Source organism: Schistocerca nitens, chromosome 4, assembly GCF_023898315.1.
Source record: "Schistocerca nitens isolate TAMUIC-IGC-003100 chromosome 4, iqSchNite1.1, whole genome shotgun sequence".
Taxonomy (NCBI): Eukaryota; Metazoa; Arthropoda; class Insecta; order Orthoptera; family Acrididae; genus Schistocerca; species Schistocerca nitens.
The window spans coordinates 696680856-696699095 of NC_064617.1; the positions used below are offsets into that span (position 1 = coordinate 696680856).

Sequence of the window (18240 nt, forward strand, 5' to 3'; positions counted from 1 at the left end):
TGTGTTTGTGTGTGTATCGACCTGCCAGCACTTTCGTTCGGTAAGTCACATCATCTGTGTTTTTAGATATATTTTTCCCACGTGGAATGTCCCCCCCCCCCCCCCCTCTCTCACTCTCTCACTCTCTCTCTCTCTCTCTCTCTCTCTATATATATATATATATATATATATATATATATATATATATATATATATATATATATATATATATATATGAGGGAAACATTCCACGTGGGAAAAATACATCTAAAAACAAAGATGATGTGACTTACCGAACGAAAGCGCTGGCAGGTCGATAGACACACAAACACACACACACACAAAATTCAAGCTTTCGCATCAAACTATTGCCTCATCAGGAAAGAGGGGAAGGATATTTGACGAGGGCTGTTTGGTTGAATCTGGGAGTGGGGCTGAAGGTGAGGCCTTTGGATAGGACAGAGGTTTCGGATTGGGAGAGAGGTTTGGAGGAAAGGTTAACTACTGAATTAGGGTGTTGTGGTTCCAGATTGTGTTGATTGGAATTTTGTGGTTTTGGAGGGAGTGGAGATGGAAGTGGGAGATTGAGTAGATGAGAGAGACTGGGTTTGTGTGCAATGAGAGGAGGTTGAGGTTTGCTGGGAAGGTTGTGAAGGGTGAGTGAGTTGCCTTTCCGGAGGTGGGAAACCAGGAGATTGGATAGTTTTTTGAGGTGAAGGGTGGCATGCTGTTCTAATTTACGGTTGGCCTGTAGGAGGATGCTCTGAACAGCCGGTGTGGATGTGGGAGAGGAGAGATTAAGGACTTTTATTAAGGATAGGAGTTTACGGGTGTGTTCATTGGCTGAGTTGATGTGTAGGTGAAGGATTAGGTGGGTGAGGGCAATGGATTTTTCAGTTTGGAACTGGTATAGGGACTGATGGAAAGAAGGGTTGCAGCCAGAGATGGGAACTTTAAGTGTGAGGCCTTTGGGGGTAATGCCAAATGTCAGACAAGCCTGAGAAAATAGAATATGGGAGCGTAATCTGGCTAGGGCGAAGGCATGTTTGCGGAGGGAATGTAAATAAAACTTAATGGGGTCGTTGTGGGGGTGTTGTGAGGGTGACATGGTATTAGAAGGTGGAAAGTGTAACATGAGGCTGAAATGAAAATGAAAATAAAAATATATGGGGAGAGATAAAGGTGAACTGGAAAGTAACTGGAGATCTGGTGTGAAAAAAGGCGAGAAGGTGTTGGTTACAGCTGGGCTATGTTGGACTTGGGTTGGTAGACAACGATGTGCACAAAGGTTAGGTGGTTGTGTTGCCGCCAAAACACGTTAAAGGACGGAGAAATTCGGGAAAATTTCGAAAAAACTGCGTTTAATATATTAAAAGGAGTGGTTTTGTGGTGGCAGATTATGAAAATGAGGCTAACAATTGTCTGACGAAGAAATAATGACGTTAAAACCTGTGGGAAGCGGATAAAAATTATCAGTGATGTGGGAAAAACGGAAATGGAAATAAAGTGAAAGTTATTAGAACTGCCGAAATGGTTGTTTAAAAGGTGAAAGGAACTGTTTGTGAACTAGAAATGGTGGATTTTACAGCGGCGGTAGTGTTGAAAGCGGCAAAAAAATTTTTTTGGTTATGGTTTGGAAGTGGGTTACGTATTATTGAGTATATATAGGCGGGATAAAATTGTATAGCAGATTACGGTAAAAAGGAGACAGTGAATACAAAGTGAAACTACTGGCAAAAACAGAAAGAGAAAATAAGACGACAGAAAAGATTTCGAAAAGCAACAGTGACAATAACAAACGTAATTGTTGGGTTCAAATTACTGATATCAATATAATAGAGGGAAACATTCCACGTGGGAAAAATATATCTAAAAACAAAGAAGATGTGACTTACCGAACGAAAGCGCTGGCAGGTCGATAGACACACAAACAAACACAAACACACACACAAAATTCAAGCTTTCGCAACAAACTGTTGCCTCATCAGTTTGTTGCGAAAGCTTGAATTTTGTGTGTGTTTGTGTTTGTTTGTTTGTTTGTTTGTTTGTTTGTGTGTCTGTCGACCTGCCAGCACTTTCATTTGGTAAGTCACATCATCTTTGTTTTTAGATATATTTTTCCTATGTGGAATGTTTCCCTCTATTATAATCATATATACCTAAAAACAAAGATGATGTGACTTACCGAACGAAAGCACTGGCAGGTCGATAGACACACACACAAAATTCAAGCTTTCGCAACAAACTGTTACCTCATCAGGAAAGAGGGAAGGAGAGGGAAAGACGAAAGGATGTGTGTTTTAGGGGAGAGGGTAAGGAGTCATTCCAATCCCGGGAGCGGAAAGACTTACCTTAGGGGGAAAAAAGGACGGGTATACACTCGCGCGCACACACACACACATCCATCCCCCCCCCCCCCCCCCCCCCCAGGGGATCCACAACTCTTTTGTGGATACGTGCGTAGCGAGCACGGGACCCCGAGCTGATGTGGCCTTCCTTCCTTTCCGGGCTGCATACCTTCCCTTTCCGCATCCTTCCCCATCCCCCATCTTCGCCCCCCCCCCCCCTTCACCTCTGGCTCTTTCTTTCCCTTTCTCCCCCTCCGGGGTTATGGTTTGTGCCTACGTCCGGAGACGGACGCTTGTAAATATACTACATTCTTCGCCTTCCTTGCTTGTAAGTCTTCATCCTTCCTTTGTCCTTCTCTTTTCCTTACCTCTTCTCTCTACCCTTTTCTCCGCTGCGGCGTTTGAGACCTCTCTCCTTTCCTTTCCCTTTCTCTTTCTTCCTCCCTGTGCGTGTCTGAAGGCCAACCCACACACTTCCATGCGTAGCCGGTGACGGGGTAACGCGTAATTCCCCGCCCCGGGTAGACAGGTAGGACACGTACGTACCCCCTGGTAACAGCCAGGCCCAGGGAGGGGTGATTACCCGAGCTGATACCTTCCGAAAGTGCCGATTGGTCCCTCCGTCCGTTTGTTGGGAGGTGTGACCTGAGGTGTGAACAATCACCTAAGGCGGGAGTGCCCTCAGAGAGGGCCCCCACAAGGGAGGAGCGCGCCATCGGAGATGCCGGTAATCATGGGGGATTCTTCCGCAATGGTTTCCTCACCTTCTACTATGTCTGCTCACAAACGTAAGTTCACTGAGTCTCAGCCACAGTCAGTTCTTCCATCGTTGCCACAGTTCCTTGTTGTTTCTCGGTCTGACGAAGGTCACGACTTCTCCACGGTCAACCCTTTCATTATTCAGAAAGGTGTCGACGCAATTGCAGGTCCAGTAAAGTCTTGTTCCAGATTACGGAATGGCACCCTGTTGTTAGAAACAGTCAGTGCCCTCCAGGCCCAAAAATTGCTGCGTACCTCACTACTACACACTTTCCCTGTCCGGGTGGAACCGCACCGTACCTTAAATTCCTCGCGTGGAGTCGTTTATACACGCTCCCTCGATGGACTGTCTGACGAAGAAATTCAGCACTACCTGTCTGACCAGGGCGTAACGGCTGTTCATAGGGTTATGAAAAGGGTTGACACGAACATCATTCCAACCCGCACTGTCTTCTTGACATTTGACAAAGTTCAACTCCCATCGAAAATCAAAGCAGGCTATGAGATAATTTCCGTTCGCCCTTATGTCCCAAACCCTACGCGTTGCTATCGGTGTCAGCGGTTCAATCACACCAGCCAGTCCTGTTCCAATCCAGCCAAATGTGTTACATGTGGCAAGGATGCCCATGAGGGTGCTTGTCCACCTCCATCCCCTCGCTGCATCAACTGTATGGGTGACCACGCTGCTTCCTCTCGAGATTGTCCCGTTTTTAAGGACGAAAAGCTCATCCAGGAAATTAGAGTGAAGGAAAAGGTGTCGACCTTTGCTGCTCGAAAATTATTCGCCAGTCGACAGCCCACCGTGCCTCAGAAAGGAAAATACAGCGCTGTCCTTGCTTCTCATCGGCCAACAAAGGAGGCGGCCACGCAGACATGCGACCTCACCTTTAGTGCCACGGTCGTCAGATCGGCCAGCGCAAAGATCGCCCGTTCAACCTCACCACTTTCGCCTGCCCACTCTCTGGCTCACCCTTCGTCGAGTTCTGCTAAATCTCGAGCCCAACAGTCAGACACCAAGACTTCGAAAAAAGAGCATACTCGTGAAGAGTTTTTACGTACGGCAACTTCCCAACCATCGGTTCCTCCTTCCACTAAACATCATACTTCCAACAAGGCTACAAAGAAACCCAGTTCCTCTCCTTCTCCGCCAAGGCGTGTCCCATCTACAGCACCACCTGGAGGAAATCGCCCTCGGCCGTCTTCTGTGTCGCCGAGGCACACTGCTGGCGGCCGATCAACCGGCCGGTCGCTGGTGGGAGGAGCTGCTCCTGACCAACCTATGGATCAGGATCTTCTGCCTTCGGCTGAATGCCATTCCATGCTGTCGGTCGCAAGCTCAGAGCAGTCGTTGAGTTGACAGCGACCTTGGTCACATTCCTCCATTTTCTGTTCACCCTATGTCCATTATCCACTGGAATATCCGCGCTATTCGAGCCAATCGGGATGAATTGTCGATCCTCTTACAATCCTACTCGCCGGTCATCTTCTGTCTTCAGGAAACAAAGCTGCGTCCCCATGACCACTTTGTTCTCCCTCATTTTCAGTCCGTCCGATATGATCTCCCCTCTGTTGAAGGCACTCCATCACATGGAGGACTCATGATTCTTCTCCATGAAACTCTCCATTATCACCCAATCCATTTAAACACCTCCTTCCAAGCTGTCGCCGTCCGTCTTTCCCTTTCCGGATACACGTTCTCTCTTTGTACTGTATACATTCCATCGTCCACACCAATGGCACGAGCTGATCTCCTTCATCTTCTTGGTCAGCTTCCACCCCCATATTTGCTGGTTGGGGACTTCAATGCCCACCACCCGCTTTGGGGATCTCCACATCCTTGTCCACGTGGCTCACTATTGCTAGACGTCTTCCACCATGCAGATCTAGTTTGCCTCAACACTGGGGTCCCTACATTTTTGTCTGCCTCCACGACAAATTTATCTCATTTGGACCTTGCAGTCGGTACTGTTCCGCTAGCTCGGCGCTTCGAATGGTTCACCCTTGATGATACACACTCGAGTGACCACTTTCCGTGTGTCCTTAGACTGCAGCCTCAACTGCCCTACATGCGCCCGCGACGCTGGAAGTTTGCCCACGCCGATTGGACACTTTTTTCGTCTCTAGCGACATTCGATGACCGTCACTTTCCCAGCGTCGACGATGAGGTCACACATATTACCGACGTTATTCTTACAGCTGCGGAACATTCAATACCACGCACCTCCGAATTGCCCCGGCGGCCCCCAGTTCCTTGGTGGAACGAGGCATGCTGTGATGCACTACGTGAGCGGCGACGTGCTCTCCGCGTTTTCCGCCACCATCCTACTTTGGCCAACTGTATCTGCTATAAGCAGCTCCGAGCGCGATGCCGTCGTGTCATCCGTGATAGCAAGAAGGCAAGCTGGAAATTCTTTATTAGCTCATTTAACACCTTCACTCCCTCCTCGGAAGTTTGGAGTCGGCTTCGACGGTTCTCAGGCGCGCCTAGTTTCTCCCCGGTCTGTGGGCTCACTGTCGCGCATGACACATTAGTGGACCCCGTCGCAATTTCTAACTCATTGGGTCAACACTTTGCGGAGATTTCGAGCTCTTCAAATTACCCGCCAGCATTTCTCCCGAAGAAACATGCAGCGGAAGTGCACCATCTTGCTTTCTCCTCTCAAAATCGGGAAAGCTACAATACTGTTTTCTCCTTGCGGGAACTCCAACATGCACTCTCTTCTTCTCGCTCCTCCGCCCCAGGACCGGATGGTATCCACGTCCAAATGTTGCTGCATTTATCAACCCATAGTCTGCGTTACCTCCTTTGCCTTTATAATCGAATTTGGACCGACAGTACTTTTCCCAGACGATGGCGGGAAGCTATCGTCGTTCCTGTTCCGAAACCTGGAAAGGACAAACATCTCCCCTCTAGCTATCGCCCCATTTCTCTCACGAGTAGTGTTTGTAAGGTTTTGGAGCGTATGGTGCATTGCCGTTTAGCTTGGTGGCTGGAGTCCCGCAGTCTTTTAACACCTGCCCAATGCGGATTCCGAAAGCATCGTTCTGCAGTTGACCATCTTGTTGCTCTCTCCACTTATATCATGAACAATTTTCTCTGGAAACGCCAAACGGTAGCAATATTTTTTGATCTGGAGAGAGCATACGATACCTGTTGGAGGACAGGCATCCTCCGCACACTGTTCTCTTGGGGCTTTCGAGGCCGGCTGCCCCTTTTTCTTCGCGAATTTATGGCAGAGCGCACATTTAGGGTGCGGGTGAACACTACTCTCTCCCAAGAAAACGGGGTACCCCAGGGCTCCGTGCTGAGTGTTGTACTGTTTGCCATCGCTATAAATCCAATTATGGATTGTCTCCTTCCTGATGTCTCGGGCTCCATCTTTGTGGATGATTTTGCGATCTACTACAGCTCTCAACGGACCAGCCTTCTTGAACAACGTCTTCAAGGATGTCTCGATCGCCTCCACTCTTGGAGCATCAAAACAGGCTTCCGTTTCTCTCCCAGTAAGACCGTTTGTGTTAATTTTTGGCGACGTAAGGAGTTTCTTCCGCCCTCCTTACATCTAGGACCTGTCAACCTTCCGTTTTCAGACGTCGCTAAATTCTTGGGTCTTATGTTTGACAGAAAACTGTGCTCGTCCTCCCACGTTTCCTATCTTTCGGCTCGCTGTCTGCGATCGCTTAACACCCTCCGTGTCCTGAATGGTACCTCCTGGGGAGCGGACCGAGTGGTCCTTCTCCGCCTCTATCGCGCCTTAGTGCGCTCGAATTTGGATTATGGAAGCATAGTCTACTCCTCTGCTCGGCCGTCTATTCTTCGTCGTCTCGACTCTATCCACCACCGTGGATTACGTTTAGTGTCTGGAGCTTTTTACACTAGCCCTGTGGAAAGCCTTTATGCTGAGATTGCTGAACCTCCGCTGTCCAATCGGCGAGCAGTCCTTCTAAGTCGTTATGCTAGCCATCTGTCTTCCATGCCTGCTAATCCAGCCCATGACCTTTTTTTCGACGCCTCCTTTGATGTAGGGTATGCAGGCCGCTCCTCCTCCCTACTACCCCCGGGAGTCCGCTTCCGTCAACTGCTCCATTCTCTTTCCTTCCGCTTTCCTAAAACCTTCTTGACAACTTGGGGTAGAGCACCACCTTGGCTCCGTCCCCGGATCTGCCTGCTCCGTGACCTTTGTCGATTTCCCAAGGATGGTACCCCTACACTTGTTTATCATCGGGCATTTGCTGCTCTATGTGCACAAATGACGGACGCCACATTTATTTACACCGACGGCTCGAAAACATCGTTAGGTGTAGGGAGTGCCTATATTGTTGGCGACACCCCAAATCACTTTCGGCTTCCCGACCAGTGTTCGGTGTATACTGCGGAGCTTTACGCTGTTCTCCAGGCTGTCCACTACATCCGCCGTCATCGGCGGGTACAGTACATTATCTGCTCCGATTCTCTCAGCTCTCTCCTCAGTCTCCAAGCTCTTTACCCTGTGCACCCTCTGGTCCACCGGATTCAGGACTGTCTGCGCTTGCTCCACCTGGGGGGCGTCTCGGTGGCGTTCCTCTGGCTCCCGGGACACGCTGGTGTCTGTGGGAATGAGGCGGCCGATATAGCGGCCAAGGCTGCAGTCTCTCTTCCTCGGCCAGCTATTCAGTCGCTTCCCTTCACCGATCTACGGAGCGGTTTATGTCGCAAAGTTGCTCATTTATGGCATGCGCATTGGTCAACGCTTCCCCATAATAAATTGCGGGAAGTGAAAGCCCTTCCTTGCGCTTGGACCTCTTCCTCCCGAACGCGTCGTCGGGAGTAGGTCATTTTAGCTAGACTCCGGATAGGGCACTGTCTTTTTAGCCATAGACATCTTTTAAGCGGCGATCCTCCCCCACTCTGTCCCCACTGCTCTCAGCTGTGGATGGTAAGACACCTTTTAATTGAATGCCCCTATTTTAATCCGTTACGCTCCCGTCTACAGCTATCGCCTGATCTATCGTCGATTTTAGCAGATGACACGCGCTCAGCCGACCGCGTTCTCCGGTTTATTAGTGACAGTGAAATGACGTCAGTCATTTAAAGCTTTTTTTGGGGACAACCAACCCCTTTCTGTAGTGGATTTTTAAGCATTCCTTCTGCTTTTAGTTTCTCCAATTTTATGACTTTGTTCCCATTGCTGCTGGTTTTCAATTTCGGTTTTTTACTGTTTCCTAAGTCACGGGCTGGGCGCTAATGACCATAGAAGTTTTGCGCCCTAAAAAAAACACATATCCATCCACACATATCCATCCACACATATACAGACACAAGCAGACATCTCACAAGCATATATATATATATATATATATATATATATATATATATATATATATATATATATATATATATTGTGTGTGTTTTTGTACAATAAGATAGACTAGCCACTTTCTGAAGGAGCATTTATTTAGTGAAACAATGTCTGCAGGTTCTGTAACTTACTTCTGGAATAGTGTTGTATGTATTCATTTTTAGATATTGACAGACTGATTTTTTTTTTTTTTTTTTTCAGATTTGCTCCATGTGAATTCAGTACTGTGCAGCCAGTTGCTGTGAAAATCAAGCGGCCAGCATTTGCAGATGTGGCACCCACATTGCTGTCATCTTCCACATGGGCAGATCTCTTCTGGTTTCTCTTTACGCCTTACACAATGTATACACTCATGTTAGTATGCAGCTTCAAGTGATGACATATACACGATGACAATTATTGAGCTCTATGAAAAAAAATGTAAATTAGTTACAAACTAGAGGGTGCATACACTATATTCCATCACTACAGATATTTAAGGCTAGTTTATGCCATGTTTGATATGCCTGCCATCATTAGCAAGGATGTGGCACAGACGAATAGCGAAATTCTGCAATACCCGCTGAAGTGTCGGAACTTCAATGCTGTCAGTGGCCTCCTGAAGGGCTGTTTTCAGCTGAACAATGGCTTTGTGGTTCTTGCAGTAAATCTTGTTTTTCATATAGCCCCACAAAAATAATCACATGTGTTCAGATCCAGAGAATGTGGCGGCCAGCCGAGGCCCATGCCAGTGGCCCCGGTTGCCGCAGAGCCAGAATGTGTTCCCCAAAGTTCTCCTCCAGGACATCAAACACTCTCCTGCTTCGATGGGGTCGAGCTCCATCTTGCATGAACCACATCTTGTCAAAATTAGGTCACTTTGGATAATGGGGATGAAATCATCTTCCAGAACCTTCACATACCTTTTGCTACCAGAACCTTCACATACCTTTTTCTGGTCACTGTGCCATCAAGGAATATCACACCGATTATTCTGTTACTGGACATTGCACACCACACTTACCCGTTGAGGGTGAAGAGACTTCTCGGTCACGAAATGAGGGTTCTCAGTCCCCCAAATGCGCTAATTTGGCTTACAGACAAACTCATCCAAATGAAAGTGGGCGTAGTAATTTCCATCATTCCCCATGTCCAACCATGCAGTTTGAATGTCCTAACGCAAACCATTCAATGGTTATGACAATTTTATTTCGTATAGTTCAATAATTGTCACCCTGTATGTTGTATTACCTTATGTACACGTTTTATTGTTTTATTTAAATTCACACTTTGTGCTTGCAAACAAGGAATACATTTGCTCAGTTTGGGAAAAGGACAAGTAAATCGTCCTTGTTAACAGGTTATCCTTTAATCTTAATTGGTAGTATATGATATTGGAGAACTAGTAAGTGATGATAATTCAGGTAGATCACTTACCATTAAGAATATTGATACAAGAAATTTTATTGGTAAAATTCAGATACTGCTGTTTGTGGAAATATTTGACAAGAAAACATTGCAGTCAGAAGTTATGAAAGCTCTAATAATTAGACTGATTCTGTCAGTTTTCCTTTTTTTGTTGTTGTTTCCAGAGTTGTTGAACTTGGTTTCGAACTTCAGATATAAGTGAAAATGTGAGAAAGAAGTCAATCAGTTAGAAGTAGCTTTCACTAGACTTATTTTAAGCTTTTGTTTATCTCATTTAGTGAGAAAACTGATATCATCAATGTAATTTATATTGTCACAATTATTTTTTTGATAAGCAAGATGGAACTATCTTTGTAGTTATGATTTCCTAAAATAATTCATGCTTCAAAACTTGTATTTTGCTTGAAGGATCAGTGAAATGCATTTCTTTGTTTTTGTAAAGAAAAGAAGAGAAGGGGAATTATAGGATTGAAACTCCATGAAGTGGCCAAGTAATATCTCATTGCAAAGCGTACTCTTGCTCTGTCAGGACAGCGCATGGCTTCTAAGGCAGAAATCAAAAGAATGAGAAAACACCATGACGGAGAGCAATTTTGTACTATACGTAACTTTTTCCCGAGGACATGCAGCTCTACTGTATGATTAAATGATGATGGCGTCCTCTTGGGTAAAATATTCCGGAGGTAAAATAGTCCCCCATTCGGATCTCCGGGCGGGGACTACTCAAGAGGACGTCGTTATCAGGAGAAAGAAAACTGGCGTTCTACGGATCGGAGCGTGGAATGTCAGATCACTTAATCGGGCAGGTAGGTTAGAAAATTTAAAAAGGGAAATGGATAGGTTAAAGTTAGATATAGTGGGAATTAGTGAAGTTCGGTGGCAGGAGGAACAAGACTTTTGGTCAGGTGATTACAGGGTTATAAATACAAAATCAAATAGGGGTAATGCAGGAGTAGGTTTAATAATGAATAAAAAAATAGGAGTGCGGGTTAGCTACTACAAACAGCATAGTGAACGCATTATTGTGGCCAAGATAGACACAAAGCCCATGCCTACTACAGTAGTACAAGTTTATATGCCAACTAGCTCTGCAGATGATGAAGAAATAGATGAAATGTATGACGAGATAAAAGAAATTATTCAGGTAGTGAAGGGAGACGAAAATTTAATAGTCATGGGTGACTGGAATTCGTCAGTAGGAAAAGGGAGAGAAGGAAACATAGTAGGTGAATATGGATTGGGGGGAAGGAATGAAAGAGGAAGCCGCCTTGTAGAATTTTGCACAGAGCATAACTTAATCATAGCTAACACTTGGTTCAAGAATCATGAAAGGAGGCTGTATACATGGAAGAAGCCTGGAGATACTGACAGGTTTCAGATAGATTATATAATGGTAAGACAGAGATTCAGGAACCAGGTTTTAAATTGTAAGACATTTCCAGGGGCAGATGTGGATTCTGACCACAATCTATTGGTTATGAACTGCAGATTGAAACTGAAGAAACTGCAAAAAGGTGGGAATTTAAGGAGATGGGATCTGGATAAACTGAAAGAACCAGAGGTTGTAGAGAGTTTCAGGGAGAGCATAAGGGAACAATTGACAGGAATGGGGGAAAGAAATACAGTAGAAGAAGAATGGGTAGCTCTGAGGGATGAAGTGGTGAAGGCAGCAGACGATCAAGTAGGTAAAAAGACGAGGGCTAATAGAAATCCTTGGGTAACAGAAGAAATATTGAATTTAATTGATGAAAGGAGAAAATATAAAAATGCAGTAAATGAAGCAGGCAAAAAGGAATACAAACGTCTCAAAAATGAAATCGACAGGAAGTGCAAAATGGCTAAGCAGGGATGGCTAGAGGACAAATGTAAGGATGTAGAGGCTTGTCTCACTAGGGGTAAGATAGATACTGCCTACAGGAAAATTAAAGAGACCTTTGGAGAGAAGAGAACCACTTGTATGAATATCAAGAGCTCAGATGGAAACCCAGTTCTAAGCAAAGAAGGGAAGGCAGAAAGGTGGAAGGAGTATATAGAGGGTTTATACAAGGGAGATGTACTTGAGGAAAAAATTATGGAAATGGAAGAGGATGTAGATGAAGATGAAATGGGAGATAAGATACTGCGTGAAGAGTTTGACAGAGCACTGAAAGACCTGAGTCGAAACAAGGCCCCGGGAGTAGACAACATTCCATTAGAACTACTGATGGCCTCGGGAGAGCCAGTCCTGAAAAAACTCTACCATCTGGTGAGCAAGATGTATGAGACAGGCGAAATACCCTCAGACTTCAAGAAGAATATAATAATTCCAATCCCAAAGAAAGCAGGTGTTGACAGATGTGAAAATTACCGAACTATCAGTTTAATAAGTCACAGCTGCAAAATACTAACGTGAATTCTTTACAGACGAATGGAAAAACTGGTAGAAGCCGACCTCGGGGATGATCAGTTTGGATTCCGTAGAAATGTTGGAACACGCGAGGCAATACTGACCTTACGACTTATCTTGGAAGAAAGATTAAGAAAAGGCAAACCTACGTTTCTAGCATTTGTAGACTTAGAGAAAGCTTTTGACAATGTTGACTGGAATACTCTCTTTCAAATTCTGAAGGTGGCAGGGGTAAAATACAGGGAGCGAAAGGCTATTTACAATTTGTACAGAAACCAGATGGCAGTTATAAGAGTCGAGGGGCATGAAAGGGAAGCAGTGGTTGGGAAGGGAGTGAGACAGGGTTGTAGCCTCTCCCCGATGTTATTCAATCTGTATATTGAGCAAGCAGTAAAGGAAACAAAAGAAAAATTCGGAGTAGGTATTAAAATTCATGGAGAAGAAGTAAAAACTTTGAGGTTCGCCGATGACATTGTAATTCTGTCAGAGACAGCAAAGGACTTGGAAGAGCAGTTGAACGGAATGGACAGTGTCTTGAAAGGAGGATATAAGATGAACATCAACAAAAGCAAAACGAGGATAATGGAATGTAGTCAAATTAAGTCGGGTGATGCTGAGGGAATTAGATTAGGAAATGAAACACTTAAAGTAGTAAAGGAGTTTTGCTATTTAGGGAGTAAAATAACCGATGATGGTCGAAGTAGAGAGGATATAAAATGTAGACTGGCAATGGCAAGGAAAGTGTTTCTCAAGAAGAGAAATTTGTTAACATCGAGTATAGATTTAGGTGTCAGGAAGTCGTTTCTGAAAGTATTTGTATGGAGTGTAGCCATGTATGGAAGTGAAACATGGACGATAACCAGTTTGGACAAGAATCGAATAGAAGCTTTCGAAATGTGGTGCTACAGAAGAATGCTGAAGATAAGGTGGGTAGATCACGTAACTAATGAGGAGGTATTGAATAGGATTGGGGAGAAGAGAAGTTTGTGGCACAACTTGACTAGAAGAAGGGATCGGTTGGTAGGACATGTTTTGAGGCATCAAGGGATCACAAATTTAGCATTGGAGGGCAGCGTGGAGGGTAAAAATCGTAGAGGGAGACCAAGAGATGAATACACTAAGCAGATTCAGAAGGATGTAGGTTGCAGTAGGTACTGGGAGATGAAGAAGCTTGCACAGGATAGAGTAGCATGGAGAGCTGCATCAAACCAGTCTCAGGACTGAAGACCACAACAACAACAACAACGTAACTTTGGTATAGAGCATCCTTATCGAACTGTGTATACAAGTCCTTTGGAAATCCAGTATAAGTTAAAAACTTTAACTGTTCATAATATACAAATAAACATAAGTCCTGAGGCCAGTTTTTATATACTACTTTTGTAGAGAAAGTTGCGACTGCACCGTGACAGTCCTCGTCTGCTGCTAACTGGAGCTACTTGGCAGGAACTGGCTAGAGCTGTAGTGAGGCGATCTCATGTCCAGGTGCTTGGTGATGCCAGTGATGCCTCGGCTCAGGGGGCACGGCAGTCATGTGGCCAGTGGTTGGGTAGTGCTGATCACTGTCACTGGCACTGCCGGACAACTGCGAAACCTCTAGTGCCAACCTCTGCACACAGAACGATTACCCCCTGTGAGGTATCAACTGGCTATGATACCACACTCCAATTCTAATTAATTATAGTAACTACATTCAGTTCCCATCAAGTCATTCTGATACAGTCTCTTCGTTATGTTGGCAATCAGTCCATCTGAATGGTGACTGATGTAATGAATTGATTTTGATTCACTTATTTCTGTAGACTTTGTTCCACAGTTCACATTGCAGACTGAAGCTGCTACTAGACTGCTTGTATGTTATGCTAACTTCATTCTCTCATTAATAGTAGTCTGCTTACATGATATTAGCGTATCTTTATTTATAGTTAAAACATGTCTTAGTTATTTAATATATTTATATGAATATATGGGATTATCAGAGGAAAATAATGATATATGTACTGTCAGGTTATTGCTTTATTTTTATTAGGAACATTCTATTTCTGTTACAAAAGTAGCGAGCGAGGTGGCGCAGTGGTTAGCACACTGGACTCGCATTCGGGAGGACGACGGTTCAATCCTGTCTCCGGCCATCCTGATTTAGGTTTTCCGTGATTTCCCTAAATCGGTTCAGGCAAATGCCGGGATGGTTCCTTTGAAAGGGCACGGCCGATTTCCTTCCCAATCCTTCCCTAACCCGAGCTTGCGCTCCATCTCTAATGACCTCGTTGTCGACGGGACGTTAAACACTAACCACCACCACCACCACCACCACCACCACAAAAGTAGCGTATATGATCACAGGCTCCGGATATTAAGATGTCCACAAGGAATCACTGCTAAGGTTTTTTCTTTAATTTTTTATTCCTGGTGTGTTAGTGACTCTTGTGTTACATCTGCTGCCACCTCCTTAAATGCATTTGCACTTGAGTGTATACATCCTCCATGCAGCTGAAAACAGGATACAAAGTCTGTGTGTAAATGGTGTTATAGTTATCTGCTTCATATTTCATTGGGAACTGTTACCCATAAATGCCTTTATGATCATAAAGACACAGTATTGTTATAATGTTAATGTTCTTAAAGAGAGCCCTGCATGACTTTACATTTACAAAACATTTGCAGAACAAATGTTTCATACATTTTTCTTTGAATGCTTGACAGTATTTGTCTATAATATATGCCAGCTTTGAATTTCTGCTTGCTGGACAACACAGTGACAAAGGTTTTAAGTGGAACACAGGCCAAACAGGAGTTTTTGAATCAGATCATCAATGTGCTGATTTCATTTTATTGTGATAATGACAAATTCTGGTGCAAAATACATAGGCAAATGTGTGCACACATATTCGCACTTGCACACACACTTGATATTGCACTATGATCATTCTGAAATACTGATTGATAAAGGTGGTAGTGAAGGAATGTCCAGATAGAAATAATGGGACAGCTGAGAAAATAGTGGTTCTGCATGAGGAAGACCAGTGCCCCTCTATGCGTACTGACTGCTAGTGTAAGGATTGTTTTAATCAAAGATATAAAAAGAAAAGCATCAATGTCCCACTTTAGTGTTAGTGGTTTTATAGTATCACCGTATGTTGTTTGGCATTAAGCAGATTGCATATGGAAACATTAGTTGCATGAATAACTGATGTATAGAGCTGGAAATTTTTAAAATCTAAATAACACTTGCCACATGAGTGATGACCTTTGATAGTAGCTATTCACACTTCTGTGCAAATTTCTTCCATTCAGAAAATCACTTGGTAATTATGTAATTGTCATATTAGGTGATGAACTGTATATCTTATTCAGATTTCTTCCTGTGATGAGGCGTGAAGAGGATGAGGACGACTCTGCCTTTGCAAAGCGCTTGCAGACTGAAATTGCAGCTGCACTAGGTCTTTCAGCCACAACTTGCACTGCAGCAGATAAGGTAAATGTTTGCCTGTGTTGGTTGTGATTGTAAATGAATACTAAAATCATCCATCAGAAAAATCAAACTAATTTATGTGCTTTAGAGATTACATAAAAGTTTTGTTCTGAAGTGAACCTACATAGTTGTTGACATTCTCTTGATATTTCACAAAATTGTCTTGTGAAATATTAGTATTTCATGAACTTGTAACATACTAGAAATAAAGATAAGTAAATATTTATGGTGAAGGGAAATATAATAAAGAGATGATGATGATGATGATGATGATGATAAAAAATCTTTATTTGTACATGCAGTAGAACTTCGAATAGACATTCTCTGATTTTACGTTTTTTGCAATTCTATATCATAAATTCAAAGCCACTGTGAAAAACCCGTGAGATAAATGCTAAAAATTCCATTTTTATGTTCCTTGTTAGTAGCAATTACTCGATTCTCAGTTCTTACTTGATGTCTCACTTGACTTCGTCCTGTTTTCTTCCTACTGACATTTTATATGACAAAATGAGTTGTAAGTGGCACAACAGACAGATGACTTGCACCATGGGTGCTGGCAGAGTTAAGGGAATATTTTAGGCTGTTGTAGAGAGGGGAGACATGAGAGAGAAAATGCTGACGTAATCCACTATTGTTATTGCTAACGCAACTTGCAACATGTAGCTTCACTGTGCAATGATGAGGGGTTGAGTACATTTCACACTATTTTTTGCAGGAACTGGTGTTATCATAACATGGTGGCACTGTGAAGGTGACAAGGAATGATCTTCCAATCATTACAAGTTGTTTTTTATCAGTGTTTTAGTGACAGGAGAATCTCAGTTGTAGCCACCACTCTTCAGGGGAATACGTTTGTGCAAAATATTTGTGACAAGGAAGAATATGGCTCATCATTTCACTTCCAGCAATTTAAGCTGTTCTCTTTATGTTCCTTCCTAACCACATACTCTGAAATCACCACATATTCATAAATAAACAGATAAATATTTATTTCATCCTTCTTTCTCTAACCAAACAGTAATGTTTAACAACATTGTATATTGCAGAACCTACTGTATTACGAAAGCAGTGAATGTGATAACAATGCTAAGTTGACAAAAGATATTGTCATGCACTGAGTTACAAATCTATAACCTCTCAAGTCATCTAATCATGATGTTATTCATTACAGTACAGATTTTTCGTCAGAATTTAATTTTGTGCATTAATTACCATAAAATCTCTTGAAGCATTACATCATTAATTCTTTATTAATTGACTTTTAATAATAAGTGTGAGGTATTTGTGATATACTTTCAATATACCATTGCTTTGAAATGGCATACTGCGCCTATATCACACACTATGAAAGAAATGAATGATTGAAATACACAAAGTTCATGCAGGGGTTGTTCACGAGCATTTGCAAAAGTTGACAGTCAAAAGCCCAATAGTCACGTCACAACTGCAAAAAGTGGTTTGAAGTTGCGTTCACAATGCCACTGGAAACATGTTTGTATTGGAAACATTATTTCCTTCTTTAATATTCGAAGGTTCATGCAAACACAATGAAAGATGTTGTCCTCATTTGTTTGTTATGTGTTTATTTATGTGGCTTGTGATCTGAAACCCATTAGCATATCTCATTGTTTCGTAGTTTTACAGAATAAGGTTGCATTTATCAAAGAATTTTGTAATTGGTATTGAAATTACTATATTAGTTTGTTGTAGAGTTTGTACAGTAGTTGGTACTGGTTGATAATATTGTATTAGTTATTGTAAGAAATAGATTTGTTGGTTTGCATATAATCTGTGACTTTGGTGATGGAAAACATACTATAAAACAACTGGTGGGGAAAAACTTGCTACATATAGGAACTGTATATGGAAGACAGCTTCAGTTTCTGTAATTTCACGTGGATATCATCTAATGATTTTGAATTTGGTTTCACATTTTCTTAAAAAAAGATAGAAATTTAAGGAAAGCAAGTTCAACCAGATATACTGTTAGTCTTAGTGTTTTGTCAGTAGGTGATTCATTCCAGAGCCTTGTGTACTTATTTCGTGTTTTGAAGCAAGATATGACAAATGACCTTATTTTGTTTTCTCAGTATTCTACCAAATGAAGCAGCAGTGTTCTACAGAGTGTCTTGTTTTATTGCTGTTCTTGTACTACTTGCTTCATATATTTCACAAACAGCCCGTCAGCTTGGTTCAATGGTAAAAAGTAGACAGTCTGCTGCCTCGTCCACTGCAATTTTTCTTCCCCCAGGAAAACTTAATACAGCAAGGGAAAACAACTCTATACAACAGATGACACAGTGCGATATATAAATGTACACTTGCATTGTGGAGAGGTGATTGCAGTAGTTGTTCTGAAACATTGATTCCTTTGATCTATACTAGCTAGGGATAGATGTTTCCATGTTTTGAACGATGTTTCCATGTTTCAAAAACATGTTTCAAGCTTATGGGAAACATTCCACGTAGGAAAAATATATCTAAAAACAAAGATGATGTGACTTACCAAATGAAAGTGCTGGCAGGTCGACAGACACACAAGCAAAC

At 43.0% G+C, this 18240-nt stretch overlaps 1 protein-coding gene across 1 annotated transcript in view; it reads left to right on the top strand.

The window, feature by feature from the left end:
• LOC126252010 (lipid droplet-regulating VLDL assembly factor AUP1-like) overlaps positions 1-18240 on the top strand; it is a 110977-nt gene that overhangs the window by 36655 nt on the left and 56082 nt on the right. The window contains exons 5-6 of the mRNA XM_049952794.1: positions 8627-8779; positions 15573-15693. Coding sequence (XP_049808751.1) covers positions 8627-8779; positions 15573-15693 — 274 coding nt within the window. The remainder of the gene's footprint in view (positions 1-8626; positions 8780-15572; positions 15694-18240) is intronic.